This window comes from Ylistrum balloti, unplaced genomic scaffold, assembly GCF_031769215.1.
Source record: "Ylistrum balloti isolate Yb309-2 unplaced genomic scaffold, AGI_CSIRO_Ybal_v1 Utg369958, whole genome shotgun sequence".
In the NCBI taxonomy this organism is placed as follows: domain Eukaryota; kingdom Metazoa; phylum Mollusca; class Bivalvia; order Pectinida; family Pectinidae; genus Ylistrum; species Ylistrum balloti.
In genome coordinates this window covers 951,345-973,681 of record NW_026782057.1, presented here as the reverse complement: position 1 = coordinate 973,681, position 22,337 = coordinate 951,345, and the positions used below count along the sequence as shown (strand labels likewise).

General features: G+C 33.6%; 1 protein-coding gene across 1 annotated transcript; it reads right to left on the bottom strand.

Annotated features, from left to right (window-relative positions):
• Positions 1–5,400: 5,400 nt before the first annotated feature.
• On the bottom strand, positions 5,401–22,178 carry LOC132547493 (uncharacterized). The gene is made up of 12 exons (XM_060211251.1): positions 21,368–22,178; positions 18,859–19,022; positions 17,499–17,591; positions 15,205–15,360; positions 13,901–14,080; positions 12,853–13,390; positions 10,587–10,792; positions 10,296–10,409; positions 9,615–9,773; positions 8,254–8,370; positions 7,602–7,787; positions 5,401–6,681 (listed from the first exon to the last, which is right to left on the bottom strand). Exons 1-12 carry the CDS (start codon positions 21,384–21,386, stop codon positions 6,160–6,162), a joined length of 2,454 nt encoding a protein of 817 aa, XP_060067234.1. The 5' UTR covers positions 21,387–22,178; the 3' UTR covers positions 5,401–6,159.
• Positions 22,179–22,337: the final 159 nt, after the last annotated feature.

Here is a 22,337-nt window from a genome sequence, read left to right as displayed (position 1 = left end):
ACCCTCGGTCCATATACATATATGGTCATCATCAATAACATAAGTATATGAATCTTGGGTTGGGAAATCGTGCCAAGTCCCTATGATTTTATGCACTACACACCATTTTCAACCACATCGTATACCGAGTGTGCTTCGAATAAATCCACGGTAAAAATAACGTGGACTAAATCGTAAGAAACTCCGGATGACAATCTATTTGAAAGACTTTGCATCAGGCTATTGGCATACCCGTACTAATCATAATTGTCCACATACAAGGTTAAATTTGCCGAAGAGTTCGTCATACAAAACATGCAAACCATGCCTAGCACTGTAATTCTAATGATTGAATAACTGTGTATGTCCTAATTGTAAATAAATAAATAAATCGATCATGTCCATCGGATATATTAAATACAGCGTAGCAATACGATAGCTTTAAACTTCATCATACAGGAAATTTTACTATGTTAGTTTAGTAGATATCGCAGATCTTTCGATAATGAAATCTTTAAAGAGAACTCCACAACAGCAACAGTCTAATTAAATGTTTTTATGGGCCTAGATAAAGTAGTAGGGTCTCGGGAGTCTTGCTAAATTATCTCTGTTTTCTAATGTATTGATTGTCAAGAGTGCTTCCTTCAATAGAACACCGAAACAAATGACAGTATGAAAAACATGTCTGTTTTAAGAGTGAGTTCCTGTACCCATCTAGTTGCCGTTATGTTTAAATTAAGTTTTATGAATCATGAATAATTGGTTTCTCCAAAATCTGACTAGTTACTTACAGGTTTGCACGGAAGTAAAATAAATGCAGGAGGCTTAGCGGTTTTGATGGTCACCTGAGATAAGCAATATTGAAAATAAGGTTAAACGGTAGTTATCAAGTGTCATGAAACAGAAATTTTGATCATGAATCTATTTTGGTAATTAAAGCACCCGAAGATTCTTCCATTTCTGGGTGTTGAGAAGATTTTTTTTTAAATTAGAAGTTAATTTGACCCTTTTTGGTACCGCCCATCAGTCCCTTTGGAGTCAACCAGGATCAATATGGGCATACCATTAAGCCATCATCATTCACTCGTAATTCTAACCAAGTTTAAATATTTCAAATGGAAATTAAACAAATTATGCTCAAAAATCTATTTTTCCTACATAAACTATAGTAAAAAATACCCCCTCTCCACAGGAAAATGGGAGACCCTGGGACCATGAAATTCACAATTTTGGTAAAGCACCTTAAGATGTTTCCATCCAAGAAGAGCATTTGATTCTACCATACCTGGGTGTTGAGAGAAGATTTTTGAAATTTAAGCCAATTTGACCTCTTTTTGTCCAGCCCATCAGCCCCTTTGGAGTCAACAAGGATCAATATCATCAAGCCGTCATTCTTCACTTATAATTCTCGCCAAATATAAAATATTTCAAATGGAAATTGAACAAATTATGCTCAAAATCTATTTTTCCTATATATAACTATAGTAAACTATACCCCCTTCCCTTTAGGAAATGTGAGATCCTGTGGCCATGAAATTCACAATTTTATTAAAGTAACTTAAGATGCTTCCGTTCATGAAGAGTATTTGATTCTACTAATCTGGGTGTTGAGAAGAAGATTTTTGAAATTCGAGTTAATTTGACCCCTTTTGACTCGCCTCTTAGGCCCCTGTGGGTAGGGGACTGTATAATTCATAATTTTGGTTCATCTTTGGCCAGGAAAGGTTTCTGCAAAATTTCATTGAAATCGGATCAGGAGTTTTTGAAAAGAAGTCGAAAATGTTAAATTGTTTACGGACGCACGACGCTGGATGAAGGTGATCGCAATAGGTCATCATGAGACTTTGTCTCGGGTGACCTAATGACAGATACAAAATGCATGACAAATTTTTATTCCTGAATGATGTTATTTATATATGAGTCAAATGATAAAAAATCGCTATGATTGCTTCGTCCCTGTCTACGTGTTCGGCAAGTCTGGATGTGTCCGTGAATGGCTGCTGGCCAAATGTCGATAACTCTTCATGATTATAATTTATCGTCTGTATAAAAATTTAATGATCCATTACCAGCGGTCAGCGAGGGCAATAATTGGGTAGATACATTATCTGATTGCGGTGGATCTAGTCCATTTGGTTTCTTGATATAAAGCGAATGGGAAGGAGTGTTTAAGTGCAAAGTATGTTGTATCGGATGATAAACTGAGTTGTCATTCAAACATTTGTAAAATTTATTGATCAATATAGAGTTACTTTAATAGTTGAGTTCAACAGTCATAAAATATTACAATAAAATCTAATTGATAATGAACCTTCTCGTTTATTTTTCCATTTCCTCTTTTGCACCGACAGGTAGTATAAGTCAAGATTGTGGTACAATATGTCTATAATTAACCTCAAGTTTTCATACTCTGGTAATTTTCTTTCTGTACAATTTAATCTAATGTGGTTTATTTTGTAAACTCAACCAACATAGTATTGAAAAATTATTACGCACAGATACCTATTCTTGTTGAAAAGATATGATGCAAATCCGTATACTATGGTAAATAATGGGTTTTGGTACATCGTAGTATGGGGAAATAACGAATATAAAATCGTCAGTCTTTTTTTTATCTTTTTATTCATCCATCAATATTGTTTTTCCATCAACATTTCTTGGTATATCATAATGCCGTCCTTCAACTGTTTATGCTGTCTTTTCTATGGGAAACAACATACTCTTAGAGTACGTATTTCTTCCAGCCTTAATTGTCACCTTATTGACAATGACATCACATTCACATTGACTGTATTAATACGGACACCGTTGGTCTGACTGTTTTTGTCTTCCTTAACAACGTCAATAAACGATGTTGTGAAGCAACTGCACCAGCTTCCTTTCTGTTGGCTGATGAATTTCATACTCGTGACTCGAGGGGTTACGCTCACTTTCACTCCCTGCATCCCTGAAACATTCTATGGAAAAATTGAAGTTCCATGTGCGACACCTTGTGGACAAGACGAAAAGACTAGTTTGATCCTTTGATGTACATCACACGAATCGTGAGGTCGCATAACGATATATTGTAATGGCCTTGAAGTTGGGTGTTGCTCTTTTGTAATTGGTCCAGGTGTTTTTCTCTCTCCTGAAACCAATCAAATTACTTTACTTGTGCCTTCAATTTTGTCATGACATGCTCTAGGGGCGTAGAGAGCGAAAATGATAGTAACCTCTGGGAATATCGAGGATGGAGGATTTTTGGAATCAATGTGACATAACTCAGAAAAAGTTACATATTGTGAGAAGAAAATCAAATGGAAGTTGCCATTTTCAACTGGTGTCATAGTGTCATTGTATATATCATGGCATCACAATTGATCTCTGACAGATACAGCTGATGAAAAACGTTCCAACCTATATTAAAGAAGTGACATTATGTGAAGGAAAAAATCATCAACACTTGGAGATGGAGACTACAGAAAAGTTTTATGGTCCTTATCATAAACTTTATTTGATTTTCTGTGTAGTATGTAGTTTGATATGGTCGATTCTCATTAGTTTACTTCATGGTTTTGTGGATTTCAGTCTAGTTAGCATTTAGAAACAAGAGCAGCCACTCTTTAAAAAAAACAGTCAAATCAATCTGCCATTCTGACTATCCGATGGTTGAAAAAGATCTGTTGAAAACTATGAGAAGAGATCTACAGACAAAGAGTTAATGACGGAGGTGCAATTTACCTCAATTTATTCCAAAGTTCCAGGAAACATCTTTTCTATGTTTGTTCATATTTTACTCTCTTTTTATTTATCTATTTGAAGTTTGGATATCTATTTTGTCTATTTTTCTCTAGTTGTTACTGAAATGTGACATTGAAATCCAAGAGTTCAGTTCATATCTTCTAAGCATCTTCCAAATTCATCATTGCATGGACCATTATTTTGATTGGTTTCAGACCTAAACATCTAATCAATCAATTATTTTATCATTTTACAGGACACATGGAACAAAGTTTCAATTTCATCATAACTTCTCCAATGATGCATAGAAAAGTGAATGTTAACAGTAAAATTAGTGATATGTATTCAAATAAGTCTTTTTAAAAAGATGTATCTATCTGTTTTGTTACCTTGGTTATGTAATATATTCAAAATCAATATATATGAATATGGCTTTATATACAAACATATTTCTATGTACACTTCATATTATCATGGACTTAGAATATTTTAAGTCGGTGATATTATATATCATAAAGTATGGTATCACACTGTAACAACATACAGAACCACCAATATGTATTGAAATAATGGAACTCATTTGCTAAACTATTTGAAGAAATATTGAAATACCTTTTTACATAACCATAAAGCAATTTAATATGATTTGGGAGGAGAGTGGGAAGGCTGCAAAACCCAGGTTTCAGCTGCACTCCTAGAACCTCTATCCCTAGACAGTAATCATGGAAACAACAGTGTATGAAGTGAGAATTTAAATAGCTGACCTTTGATAATCTGAACCGTGAGACTGTTTATAAATTAAGTCAGTAACATTACTATCTCACCAAGCCCCTTCAACATCATAATCACCAGGACTTCTAGTCTATATAAGAATATTTACAATTTACACTTTAAAAGAGAAAAAATTGGTTATTAAGTATAACAATTAAACCTAAACAATTCGAGTTGTATGTTTCTAGTGAATCAGGAATTCTTTTCAACTTTAAAAAAACTTTAGGTTTGTAATTTTTGAGTCAGTTTTTTTTGTTTTTTTTGTTTGTTTCCTTTGTTTATACAAAACTCTTGAGCTTGCAGCGGTAGTTTAGTAGGGAGTTTGAAGTATGAAGAGGACGGTGTTTATACATATTTTTCCTATGATCCTTCTCTGGTTGATAAAATTGTTTTCTATCACTTGCACGTGTGATATAAATAGTGAAGCGCATATGTTTCCTTGATGTGTACAGTGGGTAGGAGGCTTAAAATATTTGCATGTGAATCATTCTTAAATGATCTCTCCCGAAGGATCAGAATGACCTATAGCCATTGTGTTTTGTCCGTCATTTTGTCCGTCATTTTGTGCTGTCAATCGTCCATAAACTTTTTGCATTCAAACTTCTTTACAAATTCCACCTGTGGGATTCAGTCGAAACTTCTTAAACGATCCAGAGATCCGGGTCAGCCTGAACTGCAATGCAATGCAAAGAGTGTTTTTGGCCTTTACTGTTAAGATATCTAGAACTGTTTAAGTATTTGATAACCACTGCTGCTGTCATCTCCTATTTAAGTCTTTATTTGATAACCAATGCTGCTGTTATCTCATATCTAAGTCTTTATAGTCAGAGGACCCTTTAGGCCCATCAGCCTCATTTTATACTAGGCACACTTAACTATTGCCTGCCACAATGCAGTTGTCATATTCACATTAAACAACTACGGACTGTATTTCCAAACTTTTAAGATTTATTCAACTATTCACTGCATACACTGCAAGTTAAAGTTACTTTTACACAGAAATCTACAAACACATGATACCCTTAACAATATGTTGGTACATTATGTATTTTGTTGATTTTCCAGTAAAACATAGTAGCACATTTACCAGCAAATTATGGTCAGGAACTGTTTACATTAAACCACCATGCATTCACAGGGCACACAATTTTATTTGAATTTAGAATAATTAAGGTTTTCCAGAATGACCAAGCATTTAAACTCACCGATAATCAATAAAAATCAGTTCCATAACATGAATTTTCTATACAATTCCATAAGAAAAAAGAACAGATTGACGCTTTATTCTATATGGACATTTTTAAAAAGTATCAAGTTTTTGTCAATTTTCAAAATTGCAACATCATCATGCAGTGTAAGACAATTCATGAACACAGTGATATATATCACAAGTTATTTTGCATGTATATTATTGATTCTAACCCTGTGTTAATAATTCAGACAAAATGGACAGATTGAAAACAAATAGAAAGCTTTGTTACTTATCCATTGAGGAATGAGCGAGTACATTTGTCACATATACGTAGATAACAAAACGTTTGCCGCACTGTTTTAATTCACAAACATAGAATCTAAAAAAAAGCATGATACCAGTAACACACACACAAAAAGCCAGGTGACCCTGTCCTTAGATTTCATCACACAAAAAGTTGGGATGTCTCAATGCTTTTTTTCACAGATCGAAATACTTCATTTGTTCGCTTCCTCAAAGTCACTGTCAGGCGAGAATGTATCACTATATTGGTTGTCAATGGAAGGGTAGCGCCATCTGATTCTCGCAACCACACAACTGGGAGGTTTTGGTACCTCTATATCACCTTTCCCAAGATTATTCCACTGCCATAAGATGAAGCAGCGATACGCTTGACGTCTGTATTGGGCATTGGAGAAACTGCCCATTTCTGCAAAACTTTCAGAGGGCAGGCCAATGTCTAGTAGGCCCATGAGAAGGTGGTCAGGCCGGAGACACACGCTGCGGAATATAGGATGGAAACTGATACAAGGTGTCTGAGAGCAACACATCTGCATCTGGCTGTTTTGCATTTCAACACACTGAGTACAGGAGCACCATATTGGGGGCGTGTCTATCTGGACCCGGTGGTAAGGGGCGTGGTCAGGATTTATATAGGCTTCCACATGGAAGGGGTCATCTTCTAACATCTTGAGCAGGGCACTACGTGTTTGTTCCAGCGACATCCCCAATATTTCCTGCTGTAATCAACATAATGAAACATTTATGAATGATAAACGATTGTTTTTATAATTATATATTTTGGAAGATTTTTCAAAGTTATACGTAAAGCTTGAGGCAAACGGAGATGCAATTCTCTGTTTAATTGTTATTCTCTTTTTTTCTGGAATCTATTTTTCATTATGTTTTTTTCCTCACACCTCCACAGATGCTACATCAATTGTAATATATTCAACCCAAGTCACATGAACATTTCATGAATGACTGAATTTTACTAGACATGGACCATGCCATTACCATGCCCAATCTCCCTACAATATATCATAAAACCAAGGTGTCATTACAAAATAAATACGCATAGTGACCAGTTTACCAAGGCAACTAAAATATTTTTGTCAAGAAAAAAAATATTACCATGCATGCACATCTACATATGACTTATAATATTTCTCTGTAGTTTCACTGAGACTGGTTCCTGAGTTTAGGAGAAGTCTTGACAAGATCTCTCTAATCATAAGTCTTATTTGATTACCATGACAACCACTTAACATTTGACCTTTTGGAAGGTAACATCACTTTAATTACTATCCTTGATAATTATATAATTTTTCAGAAAAACCAGACAATATTTCAATTCTGGCCAATCAGAAACCTCCATTAAGTTTCAATAAAAATGGTCTTGAAACACCCAATATGTGAAATTATTGGGCTTTGATAAATCACACAACTATCAATGAGATACCCTCAAAAACAACCTTGACCAATAACAAACTACACTGAAGAATTTTCTTTTAGGGTCCCACTGAATAATCCTTTCTTTACAAAGCAGTTACTTTCCTAAAATGTTATCTTACACAAAAAAAATATTGCAGAAATATTTGGGCATCAAGCAATTGAAGTTTAAAGACACTCTGCAATATTTTGGTAAATAAAATCTCACCTGTACTTTATGGACAACAGAATTTTCTTGATACGTTTCTAATTCTGCTTCTCTCTCCAGTTGTTCATTTGGGGATAATTCATCTGGGTTGATTCGGGTGTTACGAATACTTTTTGCAGCATATGGTGTTTTCTTTTTTCTCTTCTCCTTTTTTATCCTGGTTTGTCTCATTGGTTTAAAACTACCCTGATAAAATGCCAAAGAAATACTTCATAAAGATTTGTATTTTGACATAAGCACAGACTAGATTTATGGAACAGCATTTTGTAGGTTCCTCCTTAAATTAATGACAGCTTAAGGCAACCTTATTGACATTCCCTAAACATCAACCTGAAAAGATGTGGTACTCGATAGATGGCAACAAAGATATATCAATATCATTGTTCGTCAGAGTACAACGAATATGAGTTCTAAATCTGTAGTGTTTGGATTTATGTTTCCACATGCTGGTATATATATATCACCCAAAATTAACCGATCTCAAAACTAGAGCTATTATGAATATAAGCTTTTTAGTAGTTTCTTACTAAATAAACCTGCATTTTCATAACATTGAAGAAAATAAGCTGTGTTTTATTATCAAGTTTTAAGGGCATACAAATACTCATAAAGAGACACACGATTTCCATTTAAGCAAGCTAAACTGACTCACCTCTTGGTTCCTGTAGCGACATGCATTATTGTTACATCTTGAGCATCCAGTTAATTTACAAACACATGTTCCACATGTACCTGTTCTGTAGCACGGACAACAAGGGTTTTTCAGCTTCTAAAATGACCAAAATAAAATGTTTTTATTGAATGGATCTTAGGTACAGGTAAGAGCAGTCTGTTTCAACAAGATGGAACAGCTTATTTCCCCAGTCAGAATAGAAATGGTAAAGTACCACCTGTCTGACAATGTTTGCTTTCTTTTCATCTCAAGGACAATATTCTTTTAAGTATTGAAAAACAAGAATTCCTTAGAACTGTATATGTCTTCTGCATAAAGTGTCACAGTCACCCAGAAATCGAACTGGATGTGCAATGTTCAACCATAAAGTTGTAATACCAAATTTCATTTCTATAACTCGAAGCATAAAGGGAAAACTGCACAAAGCAACATTCCTGAGAAATTTTCGAAGTTCAAAGGGGCATTACTCTGCCAAGAAGGGTTACAGACTGCCAAGAAGCAAACTCGATGCGTAACTTCTGACCAGGAACTCATATACAAAATTTCGTTTTGATAACTCAAAGCATAAAAAGTCCGGAAAACTTTCATACGGACGACGCAGGAGCCGACGCCAATGACAGAACTGCAGGCGACACAAAAATGAAAATTACTGTAAGTTCACGGTCTATTAGTTAATAAATAAATCTGAAGAAAACCAGCTTCAACGTTCTTTTTTGTAGTTTTTCAACCCAGGTAGTTAAAATGCATATATGTCTCAAAGATAATGTTTCTGAATACATGAATGAAGTTTGATGAAAACTACATCAGAAATGAAGATGTTATATTATACATAAATGATGTCTAATTTTAAATTTTGCTGATATATATTCATCAAATGTGAATATACAAATAAAAGATCAGATGTTATACAACTGAAAATATATATGCTATTTGATGATTTCACCAATCAGTAGAGAAATGAGTCTGTTTATCGATGACAAAAAATTTGTTATATAAATATGGACATCACTGAGCGATTTTTCTGACATTTCCCATAATTCCTAGTGGGGATATATACATGTAATTATACTAATACTTTGTATACCAAATTGAAAGCTTTATGAAATTACTTGTTTACATAAAAAATGAAAGTGTATGTATAACATGAGTGTAAACTAGTATATTAATTGCTTGTTAACACATGACACTGTACAGATGCCTTGACCTGCAAAACAGCCAGTAAGAATTCTCATTCTTACTTATTCTTATAAGTGTAAACAACCAATAGAATATCATTGAGGCATTAATGTATCTGAATAATCAAAGCTGCAGTACTATTTTACACTAGTTACAGTACTTACAGGACAAATGTAAATGGGATGATTTTGATGAACTTCAATACTGGGCACAGTCACATATATGCGCTTTTCTTGGCGAATTCTCATCTTCAACTTTTCTAGTAACTCCAAACCACATCTGAGGTTTTTAACCATTCCTACTCTTTTCTTTTTTGTATCAGCCTGTAAAAAATTATCAATGAAACAAAGGTTGAAAACTGAAAAAAGTGTTAAAGTGTAAAAAGAAATACACTTAATTTACAATGCACTTTATAAGACTGAAGTCCTCTTGCCCCAAGGATGCTCCAATGAAGTTCATTCATGCTTTAAATGTTTCAACTGATTTTCCCTATTGCACACTATCGTTCTGGCCTCAAAAACCATTTTAAAAAATACTTTGGGTGTACATCAGAACAGCCATACTAAGTACATCACTTAGTCAGGAACATTTCTCTCAGATTTTGAACTTTCCTTCTTTGTAGCAGGTCTTTTTGTCATAAGTTAATAAAATTTGATTATACACATTTTACTACTCAAAAATAAAAATGAAAAAACACAACAAAACAAAAACCCATTGCATGGGCATTGCATCATTTTTTATCCATAACTAAAAATGAACAAAGAGCTTATTCTAGTGAAGCATCCTGAATCTTAATAAATATCATCCAGATCTATTCTATATTCTGTATGTTCACATGGTCTTACTTTGAAATCTAAAAATCTGATGATATAATGTATAGAGATCAAAGCAGGACATGGCTGTTTCTTGAGAGTCTTCTCGGATTTCCGAAGCCTGCAGGTACAGACATCAGTGCAATTCTGTTAAAAAAAAATGTATAAATTTTAAACATTTGAAACAAAATTATATCATGAACATGAGACCAAATGATCTACAATAGCAATAAGGTAGTTCTTCGCTACAGGTATTTCAAGGAGGCCCTGCCTCAAAATGAAACTGTCTTCACAAATTGATTAACTTTATACACCATATCTCACCTTCTGCTCCTCCGGAGTTTTGTTACATAACACACACCACTTTTTCTTCTTTACTCTATTTATATTTGGGTTTCCATTGAAGCGACACATTCGAGTTTCTCTTCCCAGTACCAAGTAGGGTACGTTGTCAGCCACATAGTCAGCCGGCTTCCATTGTTCACAGAGTGGAACCCATCGTAATCGATGATTGTCCAAACACTTCACCTCTGCAAAATGAGATATTGCATAAAACTTGTGAAAATAAAACCTACAGTGATTTGTATATACTAACGATTTCATTTACCAAACTATACATGTATATATCTGAAACTTTCAATATACATACGAGTGAAATCTGAAGACCTGTCCTATGTTTCATTTCAACTTAATACAGATTTCATTTAAAACTTTTCTAGCATTTATCATTTGAAATCAGTGAACAGGACTTCATCTCATATCTTATCTTAATGATCTACATGTTACTGTAAACCACTTTTTTTGAGAATACTTTATTTTTGCGAACTCACCTGAACAGACATATTCACAACTAAATAATTCGTGTTATATATGTCTAGCAGATTTCATTGTGATAATATGATAATGTATATATGAATTCCATATATAAAACAAAAGTAAAGGCAAATTAACAACAAAGTAACAAGGATATCATTATGAGATTCAAACTAGTAATCATGAGATATTTGAATTCACAATTGGCTCTCCTCTCATATTTACGCAAAAATAAATCCTTGCAGTAATTTACAGTAAACAGCACAGTGTTCAGCATTAACTTTAACAAAAATAGAAAAACACCAAAAATTGCATCCCATAAAAACAGATCATCCTCCAGTATTAACACTCTAAGGTCCCTTTTGCTAAAGCGCTTGAAACGGTTCGACCAAAAGAACCTTCAAGAAAAACGTAGGTACAGATCAAGATGGAGGCTGGACTGTGGAATTTGGCACATGCAGATTGATGGGTCCAGCCATACCAAAACTAACTTGCTGAAAATCATTAGTTTGTAGAATTTCATCATTAAGTAGGGTCGGTGCACTCACATATTTCTGAGAGAATTGTGCTATTAAGTATGAGTGAAATGGATGGTATCTTAATTCTAGTTTCATGTTTTATACTTGACAGGAAATTTTGAAACTGCATTTTAAGCTTTACATATATCAGGTCCAACATCTGGTACATGTATCTTCTTTCATCATGGAATAATTCTAGACCACATGAACCATTTTAATTGAGCTATGCAAAAGCAGCCTATTTAATGGAGCATTAAATGAAGGCTTGCCATAGAATCCCACAAGTGTGTTGTTCTACATATATTACCCCATTTTTCTTAATATATCACATATCTATCCAGCTGAAAGAAACTGTAAACACGAAACTATGAATAACAACTTTGCTGAAATAGAATACTGTTTACTATTTTACGGCTGGTTATTGAAGCTAGGAAATGAATTTTGCAGATTTTTCAGGGAATCATTAAAACAGAGAATTCTTTTAGATAATCAAGAATGATGTAATACTTCATAATACACAAGTAAATGAAGAATCCTAATACTAATACAACACAATCACAAGTATAAATTATGACAAGCGAATATTTTATGTTGTATAGGGTTGCTTTAACATTTGAAATGGTTAGACCAACAGAACCTGCAAGAGCAATGTGTGGTATATAGATCAGATGCATTCATTCATCATATAATAATTCCCGACCGCATGAACCATGTCAACATGGTTAAATGAAAGCGACCTACTGGTTTAATTTTAAGGGCAAATACTTCTTGGATGTTCTTTTTTTGGGCTGGTTCATGGGTATAAGCTGTATGTCTATGAACTGGTGTGAACTGTAGAAATGTCAACTGTCTATTTATTATTTTGTTATCTTTACTGACCAAGAAAACAAATATCACACAAATATTACCACTACACAGTAATTCTATTTTTCATGACAGGAGCACTAAAACACTTAAGATTAGTTTGCACAGACATGTAATACATGGAAATATAGATATAAATTATGTCAACATACTGCTGTTAACCCTTTGTGACCTGATTTTTACTGAATATGTGTATGTTTGAAAACTGACAACATGAATATAACTATGAAATTTAGCACATCTTTTTTTAGACCCGTGGAAATAACTGACTATATGTTTATGGTAAATTTTAATACATTGTAAATAAAATGATAAAAAATTTTCAAGCAAAACTGCAATTACAGGTTTATCCTAAACCTTTGAAAAAAGAATACAAGCGGACATTATAACATTACCTGTTATTTCTAAATTTACAATCCTTGTAGTTTTATTGCAACGGAATATACTACATGTGTCCTCTTCATATTTCTTTATGCATTCTTCCATAACACTTCGATCATCAGTGTAAAAACAGTTATCAGATACAGCTACACTGCCCTCTATCCCTTTCCATGGCACTTTTTTCCTCTGCTGATCAATATGTACAAATTTCTCTTCCTGGCTTTTAGTACCACTTATTCCAGGTGACTGGAGAGACTTGAATTTTCGTCCCAGTGCTGGAGAATTTGACACTCCTTGTACCATCTCCTCCTGTGGTGTTTTTAACAGTACATATCGTGCAGTTTGGTTTGGTGACTCTAACAAAACTAATTTTGCATACGTTGTGGAATTTTGGGACTTGGAGGGTGATGACACTGATGGAAAGGGAGGTGACTTAGATATTATATCTGTTGGCCCTGTGTTCATTGAAGCCAATGCACTAGCAGCAATGTTCCTTGGAGAAGTGGGTTCAAAGTCTAAATATTCTGTTGCGTCTTTTCCATTATCAGTGATCTGTTCAGAAAACAAAAACTGCTGCATCAACTTTCAGCATAATACATTTCAGCACTTGTTAGTGTACACTTGACAAGATTTAAAATCAAATTCATCAAAGTTGATCAAATTTAGTAAAATCAAAATGAAACATTTTGTTATTATTAGAATATCAGCCCATGATGTGTCCATTAGTATATGTTTAACAATATAGTCATGTTCAAAATTATCATTCATATTGTTTCAACATTTCAAAACATATTTTGATATGAGGCATGATTAAGTTAAAATTTAATCATGACATTTGTCAAGAATTTTTTTTCATTTCCTCCCTTCTGTAGAGTGCAGTAACATGCCACTGGTCCTTGTCTCTAAAAAAACAAAAACAGAAAACTACCACAATAGAATCCTGAGAACATTCGAGAGTAAAAAAAGACCAGGAAGTTGTTACAAACCAGTGTTGACATTAGAAGGTGGTATGTACCTATTATAAGGTTGCATGTGTACCTATATGTTGATTAAAGTACTCACCTCTATCTCAATACCACTGGGTTCCACAAACTCCTCTACCTTCTTTTCCTCTTCTTCTGCAACCTCCATACTCTCAATACCAATTTTACTGACCTCTGCTGGCTCCTGTTTTATCTTGTCTGCTAACAGTTTCTTTGGCAGTGACATCAGCAGTTCTTCTAATGCAATCTTGACAGGCTTCTACAAGGATACTCTCTAAGTTTCAGCACTATTGACATACCGGTACATGCATTACGTAAACAGATATGTATTCCTACATAATCTTTAGAGATAGTTAAATGTGTATGTTTACAGAATTGGGACTTCTGTTAACTATGAAAATCACATAGATGGAAAAACTGTCAACCAGTCAACCAATCAACCATAACAGTATTTTCTGCAAGATTTTTGTGTTATTATATAATTTTAGCATATTGAATTTAGAATTCCAGTGGAATGGGGAATATAAGCTTGTATTACATTTTCGCATGTAAATGTAAATTTTAATAATGAAATTATACATGAAATTTTCCGGTGGATATAACAAGATTGATATTTTCATTCTGCTTTGGTCAACCAGATCACAGCAATGGCAGCAAAAACATCAATTCTGCCAGAGAGTATTATTGGAACCACAACACTGGCAGTGGTAGCATGTGAAATGGTAGGAAACAATTGTTTTATTGTTAATGTATTGATCCTGCCGATACAAAATGACTTATCGAAATGTTTCATGTGCCATATTCACTTACCATATGTTAATTATAAATGATAGCAAGATTTGTGTCGTAGATGTGAGACTATATATCTGACACTTTACTTACAATAAAGCATACATGATATATTTAGAGAACTAACATCGATGAAAGGTTTGAGAAATACATAACAAAGAATATTCATTATTAATTGATGAATATAAGTTATAATTCATCTCACTGGGTGCAAACTTGGATATTTTCAACCTCCCTTCAGAATTTTTATTGTAATTCACCAAAAAAATATTCTCTATATAAGTGAGAATCAATCAAATAATCAATAGCCAATCATTTAAGGCAATAAATCAATAAAGACAAAGTGGTAATACACAATGACTTCAGAACTAGAAAAGGGAAGATATCAACAAAATGTAAAATTATAGCTAATGATCCAGTATGTACAGTAGAGAATGTCAAGTAAAAATATTCATAAATTTTGTTAAGTAAAAGGAGAACGTTTATTGGTCTAGAAATCTTTATCGAATAGTTATTTCAACTTTAGCTAATTTTTTAACACAGGGTATGAGTATGACCCATTGGTAGCGATGAATGAGAATGGTGTATACATACCTCTGTTGCTACTTCAGGAGCAGGAGGGTGATTATGATCATCTTCCTCTGGCATCCTTACATATACTTTGTACTCTTTTATTGTAGATTTATTTGTAAATTCTTTCTGCAGCTTCTCAGACAAAATTGTCCTCTGGTTCTTGTCTTTTTCTTTATTCTGCATGTAAGATACAAATTCATAAAAAAACAGTCTCAGCTTTGGGCATTAAAAATGTAAAGATCATGAATCTGATTATCAAATAATAATTCATTAAATCACCAGCAGCTGTATCCACCAGTAAGTCTGGGGACATATTTCAGCTTCGTTGAGTTTTGAGAGAAATGAAACCATGAAAGCAGATTTAAATGTGCCAATGGCATCAGCAGAAACAAAAGACTGACTTAGGGACCAACTTCCATAGTGTGATACTTCTAAGATATAAAGAGTACATTGGGAGCAATTTCTTGATGTATTTTAAGTCATATAGATTACCAGGGGCTGGTTTGAATGCCGGGATTGATAGAGAGAGCGACATCATTGGATCCAGTTTACGGAGTAGGATGAGTCTGTATTGAAGTGTGGGGAGTTCTTACAAACACTCAACATTGGACTAGTATCATATACTTGATTTAGCAGGTGCTGTAGGTGTCGAAGACTGCAGCAGAATATCCTCATTTGGAACGACTTAGGGTTTCGTTGTCTAGTCCTTACTGAACTAGGTCTTACTTTAACACTGCAATGGTGGAAACCTAACAAATTGTTTTCTTTTGATGTTATAGAATTTATATCTCATCTGAGACAAGAGAGAGGCTCTCAAGATATCTGACAGAATTAATAGTGTCTTGTATGTAGTCTGTACATAGGGGAAGATGTGACTGGTTTTTGATGGAGACATGCAGGACAGAACATTTGTCAGGATAAACGGATATAAGCCAGTGTTCAGTTTGAAGTTTTTCTGTATCACAACATCCTCAATACTCCAGGGGTTACCATTAATTTTGCTCTCTACACCCTAGAACATGACATAGCAAAGTTGATGGCACAAGTAAAGTAATTTGATTGGTTCCAGGAGAAAAAAATTTACCAATCACAGGCTTATACGCTCATTTTTAAGATTACAAAGGAGTGACATCCAACTTCAAACCCAGTACAACATCCCGTTATGCAACCCAGAGATTGATTTGATGTACATCAAAGGATCAAAGTAGCACATAGAACATTCAATTGGGCTATAACATGATCCAGAGGGGCAGAGAGTGAAAGTGATTGTAACACTTGGAGTATCGAGGATGGTATCACTAGAAGTTTTTTATTTCTCAATGTGAAGCTGTCATTAGAGATAGAAAGTGCTATATTTTCATGTATTCTGTCGGATTATTGCACTTTGATTTTATCAGTTAACAATAGTATGAGGCTTAAAACAGTACTCCGAGGTATACCAGATGTGATAGGGATTGTACCGGATGTTTAGCTATCATGATATAGAACTGTTATAAACAAATGATGCATGCAAACTCTGAGTTTTTTATCCGATACCATAAAAGTTTCACTTATACAAGAGATCCCAGAAGGTCTTGGCACCCACCATTGCTTGGTCTTTATACATGTTTGTTCAATGAAAGTTTGTAATTTTAATTTCCCTTCTTTTTTATTTCTTCCTGTTTTTCTTCTTAATTATGTGAAATTTGAAAATTCCCCCTAAGAAATAGTAAAAATAATCTTCAACTGCCAAATTCAAGATGGCTACCTGTTGTCCATTTCGTTTTTTGATCAGTCCCAAAATGAGAAGGGCAAAGCTAATAACCAACGGTAATCTACATGATATATTAAATTTGGAAAGATCCCTACAGTACTTCTCCATAAATAGTGATAACATCCTTTCATTGACAAAATCCAAGATGGCCATATGTCTGCCATTTTGTTTTTCTGATCAGTTCCAAAATCAAAAAAGTACAATAAGAGATTATAGGGAACCTAAACATTAAATTTTAGAAAGACCGGTCTTATACATCTCAAGAAACAGTATTAACAAGAATTGTATATAGACAGACGAACCACAGACAAAGGGCAATTTGAATAGTAGAAGATCATACAGACACAAGACTTGTAATTCACCATAGAGAAATAAAGGTGAAAATTTGAAGCATTAATGCTTTTTGTTTTAATACTGGTTAGCTCCACAGGCACTTACCATAGTTTGAATATGGTATAAAAAATTAAATATGTATGCTTCCTTTTAAGTGTGAATAAAAGGTCGTACTATAAATAATACAATGCCTAAAACACTTCTTAAAAACAACAATGTGCATACCTACCTTAAACTGAGGGAATTTGATAACCTTGCATATCGTTACTTGAGCTAAACAATCAGTTTTGTCAGACACACCATATTCATGATCATCTTCACTCTGTAAATATATACAATTTTGTCACATTGATATAATGTCACTTCCCAATAGGCCAATATCTGACTCTGTGCACCCTTTTGAATATCATTGTCATATCTATGAAGTGTAATTCAGTTGCACAATGCAGTTTAATTCATTGTTTGCCTCTACTGAATCTTACCATATATAAGATATTGTATTAATTGGTGCCTATTCACTTGTGTGACTTTGTACCATTTTTGAGTTTGCAGGCGTTAGACACTGCTGGTGGTTAGTCCCTGAGGTTTGCCTTTACCTGCCACATTTTCACACATCCAAATTGTGGTATGCATAGTTCAGAATATACAAATGTACTTGACCTTCTTCGAAAAATATCTGATATAAGAAAATCATGAAATTTACTGAATTAAGGGACAAGTGCACCTCTCCATCTAGATTTTTACATTCTACAGGCTCTTCCTATCACTGATGAATCCTAGAAAGACAAAACAGCTGTATGATGCCGTTACTTCATTGGTTGGCCTTAATTTATCTGATCTTACCTTACATAATATCAAATGGTGCTATTCACTTTCGTGTCTTTTGTACAATCTTCTAGTAATTTTTTAATGAATCCTCGGTACATGGAAATGAAAATTGCTATTTTCTAGGCAAAACGGTTTCCTCAAAAAGCAAATACAGTATTTTGTAGTTTTATTTCAATAATATTTCTTCAATACCAGTAACTCAATACATTTTTAAACAAAAAAAACAAGCTTAAAGTATCAAAATCAATTTCATTTTAAGCTAATATTTTATTGCATATCTTGTATATATCTATCTGAATGGCAAACTTTGCCAATATCTATAAACTTGTCATTCTCAATAATCTACAGTCACTTTCGCTCTCTACACCCCTGGAATATGACATGGCAAAATTGAAGGCACAAGCAAAATCACCTGATTGGTTCCAGGAGAAAAAACTGACCAATCACAGACTTGAACACTCCTTTTCAAGATTACAAAGGAGTGACACCCTACATCAAAGCCAGTACAACATACCGTTATGCAATCTCAAGATTAGTTTGATGTCCATCAAAGGATCAAACTAGTCTTTTCCTCTTGTCCACAAGGTGTCGCACACCTATTATGCCATGACATGTTCCAAGGGTGCAGATTGAGCTAAAGTGATTGTAACCCCTGGAGTATTGAGGATGTTAACTTTGTGGACGCTTTCAAACTTGATATCTCTAAAATGACAAAGGACACTGAACTATCAAGATTAAAGAACTGTGATACAAGCACTTACCGATAGTTTCCTTTTGCGACTTCTTTTACGAGGATCCTGTACATGCACACATGGCTTTTCTTCCTTCCCTAACACAATGAACGGGATATCATCAGATGCCAAGTTGAACCCATATCCATCTGCATCTTCAACGTCATCCCAGCATATATCACAGCCAGTGTTATCTAAAGTGATAGTAAACTGGCCTTTATACAATCTTTCAACAATGCAAAATCATGATATATAGCAAAAAGATATGAGAAAATGTGTTTTTGTAGATCAAATCATTCTGATGTTCTATCAACCTTTTTTTGGTATCAGCCTTGAGTAAAGTATTTTTGGTATACCAGACAGCTCTTATAATTTTTTCAAAATTTCTAAAAAAAGACTTACAAAATTAAAGTCAAAAATCAAAAATCCTTTCCTATATAGCTTTACATTAGTGAAATGTATTTTTCCAAAACACAAAATCTCCCAACCAACCCCATTTCCTTGCTTTGCATGTCTATGTATCTGCTTCAGAAAACCAGATATCCAGATAAACAAAGCATAAAAATATGCTTCTGATGTATTTTCATAATTTTTGTTACCTGACATCCCCCCCGCCCCCCGCCCCCCCGGCCTCTTTAATACTACTAACACTCTAATCTATTTCCAAATTTTCAGCTTAAATTATTTTCATGAAATATCAGATTGGTAATTATAAGAAAAGTGTTATAACATTAATTCAAATTAACCATCTTCCTTTCGTTAGATAATTTCCATTGATATATATATATATATATTATTCATTGTGTGATCATAAACTTTCCATAACACTGATGACAACCTAATTCTAATCAAGAGTAGAGACAGAGTATGGTGTTAATAAAGTATCATACATTTGTATAAAGAAAAGAATAAAGAACATGGATGCTGTTGAGGATATTTTTAGCTTTCACTTGTGAATTCGAAAGGTTTGGATACTCAAACTTAGCAGATAATGATATTTGGCTTCTGAAATTACTGAAAATCAATTAACTGGACAACATAATTTAAGCATCTAATACATTTAAATAATATGTTTTTGTTAAATACATGTATTTGAGTGACTGCCTTTTCCTTGCCCGAGGTTTCGGATTATTTAAGAATTAGCAATTTAGCGGAACTCTGCATATATATGTAGATAACAAGTTTTTGTCACTCAAATAAAAGATGGATAAGTATGTGTGATTATTGATGGATAAGTCCTTGAAGTTCAAGATCTCATCACATTTTCATTTCTGAAACATGAGAGAGTTAGTCACTTGATCAGGTATAGCAAGTACAAATGTACATTTAAGTGCACATTTCATCTGAGCTCAACTGCAAATGTACCTCCATATCATCAATTTTTCACCATGAAAAAATCTAAAGGGAAAATTCAAGTGCAATATGCTGTTCCAGTGTTTAATGCTACCAAGAGAAATTCAATTATAATTAATGAACTACTCTTTATCAAAAACTGGTTTATTATTATTATTATGTTTATTCAGGCAAAGGCATAATAAAATTACACATTACAAATATCACATTACATGAGCAATTCAATAACAATTAAAATCAGTAATAAATTATTGTGGATTTCTTAAAATTATTAATTATAAAATATAAGATATCACAGAAGAATTTCACATACCTTAAAATATCACAGTTTAAACTAGTATCGCAGAAATTAAATTACACTGTGCTTGCAAATCTTCTAAGTAAAATAGTTGAAAATTTTAGAAATATCAATAAAAAAGAGAGAAATTAGATAAAACCAGATGAAAATGCCTTTGGCCTTGGATTACCCATAAAGCCTATAAAATAGGCTTATTTCCAATGGGGTCCATTTAAGGTGTAATCATTCCGGTTGAGATGTAAAGCCATGGAAAATTAGATTGAAATAATTTTTGCAGCATTAACTATAAATGAAACAGAGCACTACATTTGAAAGAAAATTACATTTACATAGAAGATATGAAAACAAATACTGAAAGTGAATAAAATGTTTTGGCACATTTCAGGGCATTTATGAAAAAGGATGGGATTTGAAGAGATATTACATAATAATATAATATGAACAATAATATAACATAATATGAACAATAATATAACATCACTACCCGTTCAACCAGACGCAAAGAAGTGGAGGTTGAGCTCAATAGTAGACGAAGGGGTTGTCAAATTCGCCTTTTGATTGTAGCATCAGAAATTGTTTTACTTTTTTAAAATGATATTTATTTTCAGAATTTTTAATATTTTCTGGAAGGGAATTCCAATCTTTTGCGGTCGAAGTAGAAAAGGAAGAACTTTCTATGCTTTTAACGTTTTTTATTGAGAAGTTCATCGTTCCAGATTGATCGTTTGATGGATATCTGAGATAAACAACTTCATTAATTCTTCTTACAGTTAAAAAATCTGGGCAAAAGATGAATTTTAGAAAAACACAATTATGCAAGCGGTGTGGGTAGGGAATAAAAAAAAACAGCGATATGTAGGGAAAAACCCATCAACAACAAAAACTCACATTTTTGTGTAATTTCCATGCGCAATCACAACGAAATCGAATATATATGTGAAGAATGAAAGTGGTCAAACTTATTGCTACAGACCAAAGATTGGGATTCTAAGTTTAGATAAGATCACAGACCACCGGTCTTGGGGACCTTTTTATGTGAAAATATTACACTGCTACAGTAAAATACCAGGAAATTATTTCATTAGTATCATATTTCTATGTCAAGACACAGAGACTTGGCACGAATCTTGACCCATGGGCCATATATATGTATTTTCGTGATAAGGGTTGTAACACCTTGATGTAGATATGGAATTTCTCCAACCAGGGACGTAGATCTACGTTCCTGCTGCAACATATGAAACATAACAACATCAAAGTGAATTCTGTGTGGACACAATTATGGTTATTGTATACCGAAGCAAGGGAAAATTTTGTGATTTTGGCATAGTTATTGATGTACTTATTGGAGACAAGAGCATGTTTCATCTGCACAAGGAAATCTCCACCTAGCAATTTCTTCATATATTATTATTTCTGAAATAGATCATAACTTGGTCAATTCTTGGTCAGTCATGTTAATCAAACAATCACTGGAAAGTTAAAATATTTCTCTTAAAGGTAATGTAGGATTCATTAAATTATGCGGTCCCTAGATTATCAAAACACACATATTTAGAAATTACGTTAGATTTTTCCCTTGTCGGGAGTTACAAACCTTTGTCACTATTCGTATAAAGTCCCTGTGTATGTGAAATAAAACTATTACACTAACAAATTAAGTTCCTGGTAATCGTAGTAGTGTAGTATTTTCACAAAAAACAGTCAATTCCTGAGGTCTGAATAACAGAGATAGTGTATAATGTTATCCCAATGTTACTTCGTGAAACCGAAAGTACGAAAACATTAGATAGGTAACATTTAGCGTCAAGTTGGACATGAGTAGGTAACTTTTAGCGTTCATGATTCATACCAATGG

Excerpts from the sequence above, each read along its gene's own strand:
- LOC132547493 (XM_060211251.1), bottom strand. Across the intron at positions 13,391-13,900 it reads CCAGTGGTATTGAGATAGAG|ATCACTGATAATGGAAAAGA; the intron begins GTGAGTACTTTA and ends TTTTCTGAACAG. Across the intron at positions 6,682-7,601 it reads CTGTTGTCCATAAAGTACAG|CAGGAAATATTGGGGATGTC; the intron begins GTGAGATTTTAT and ends TGTTGATTACAG.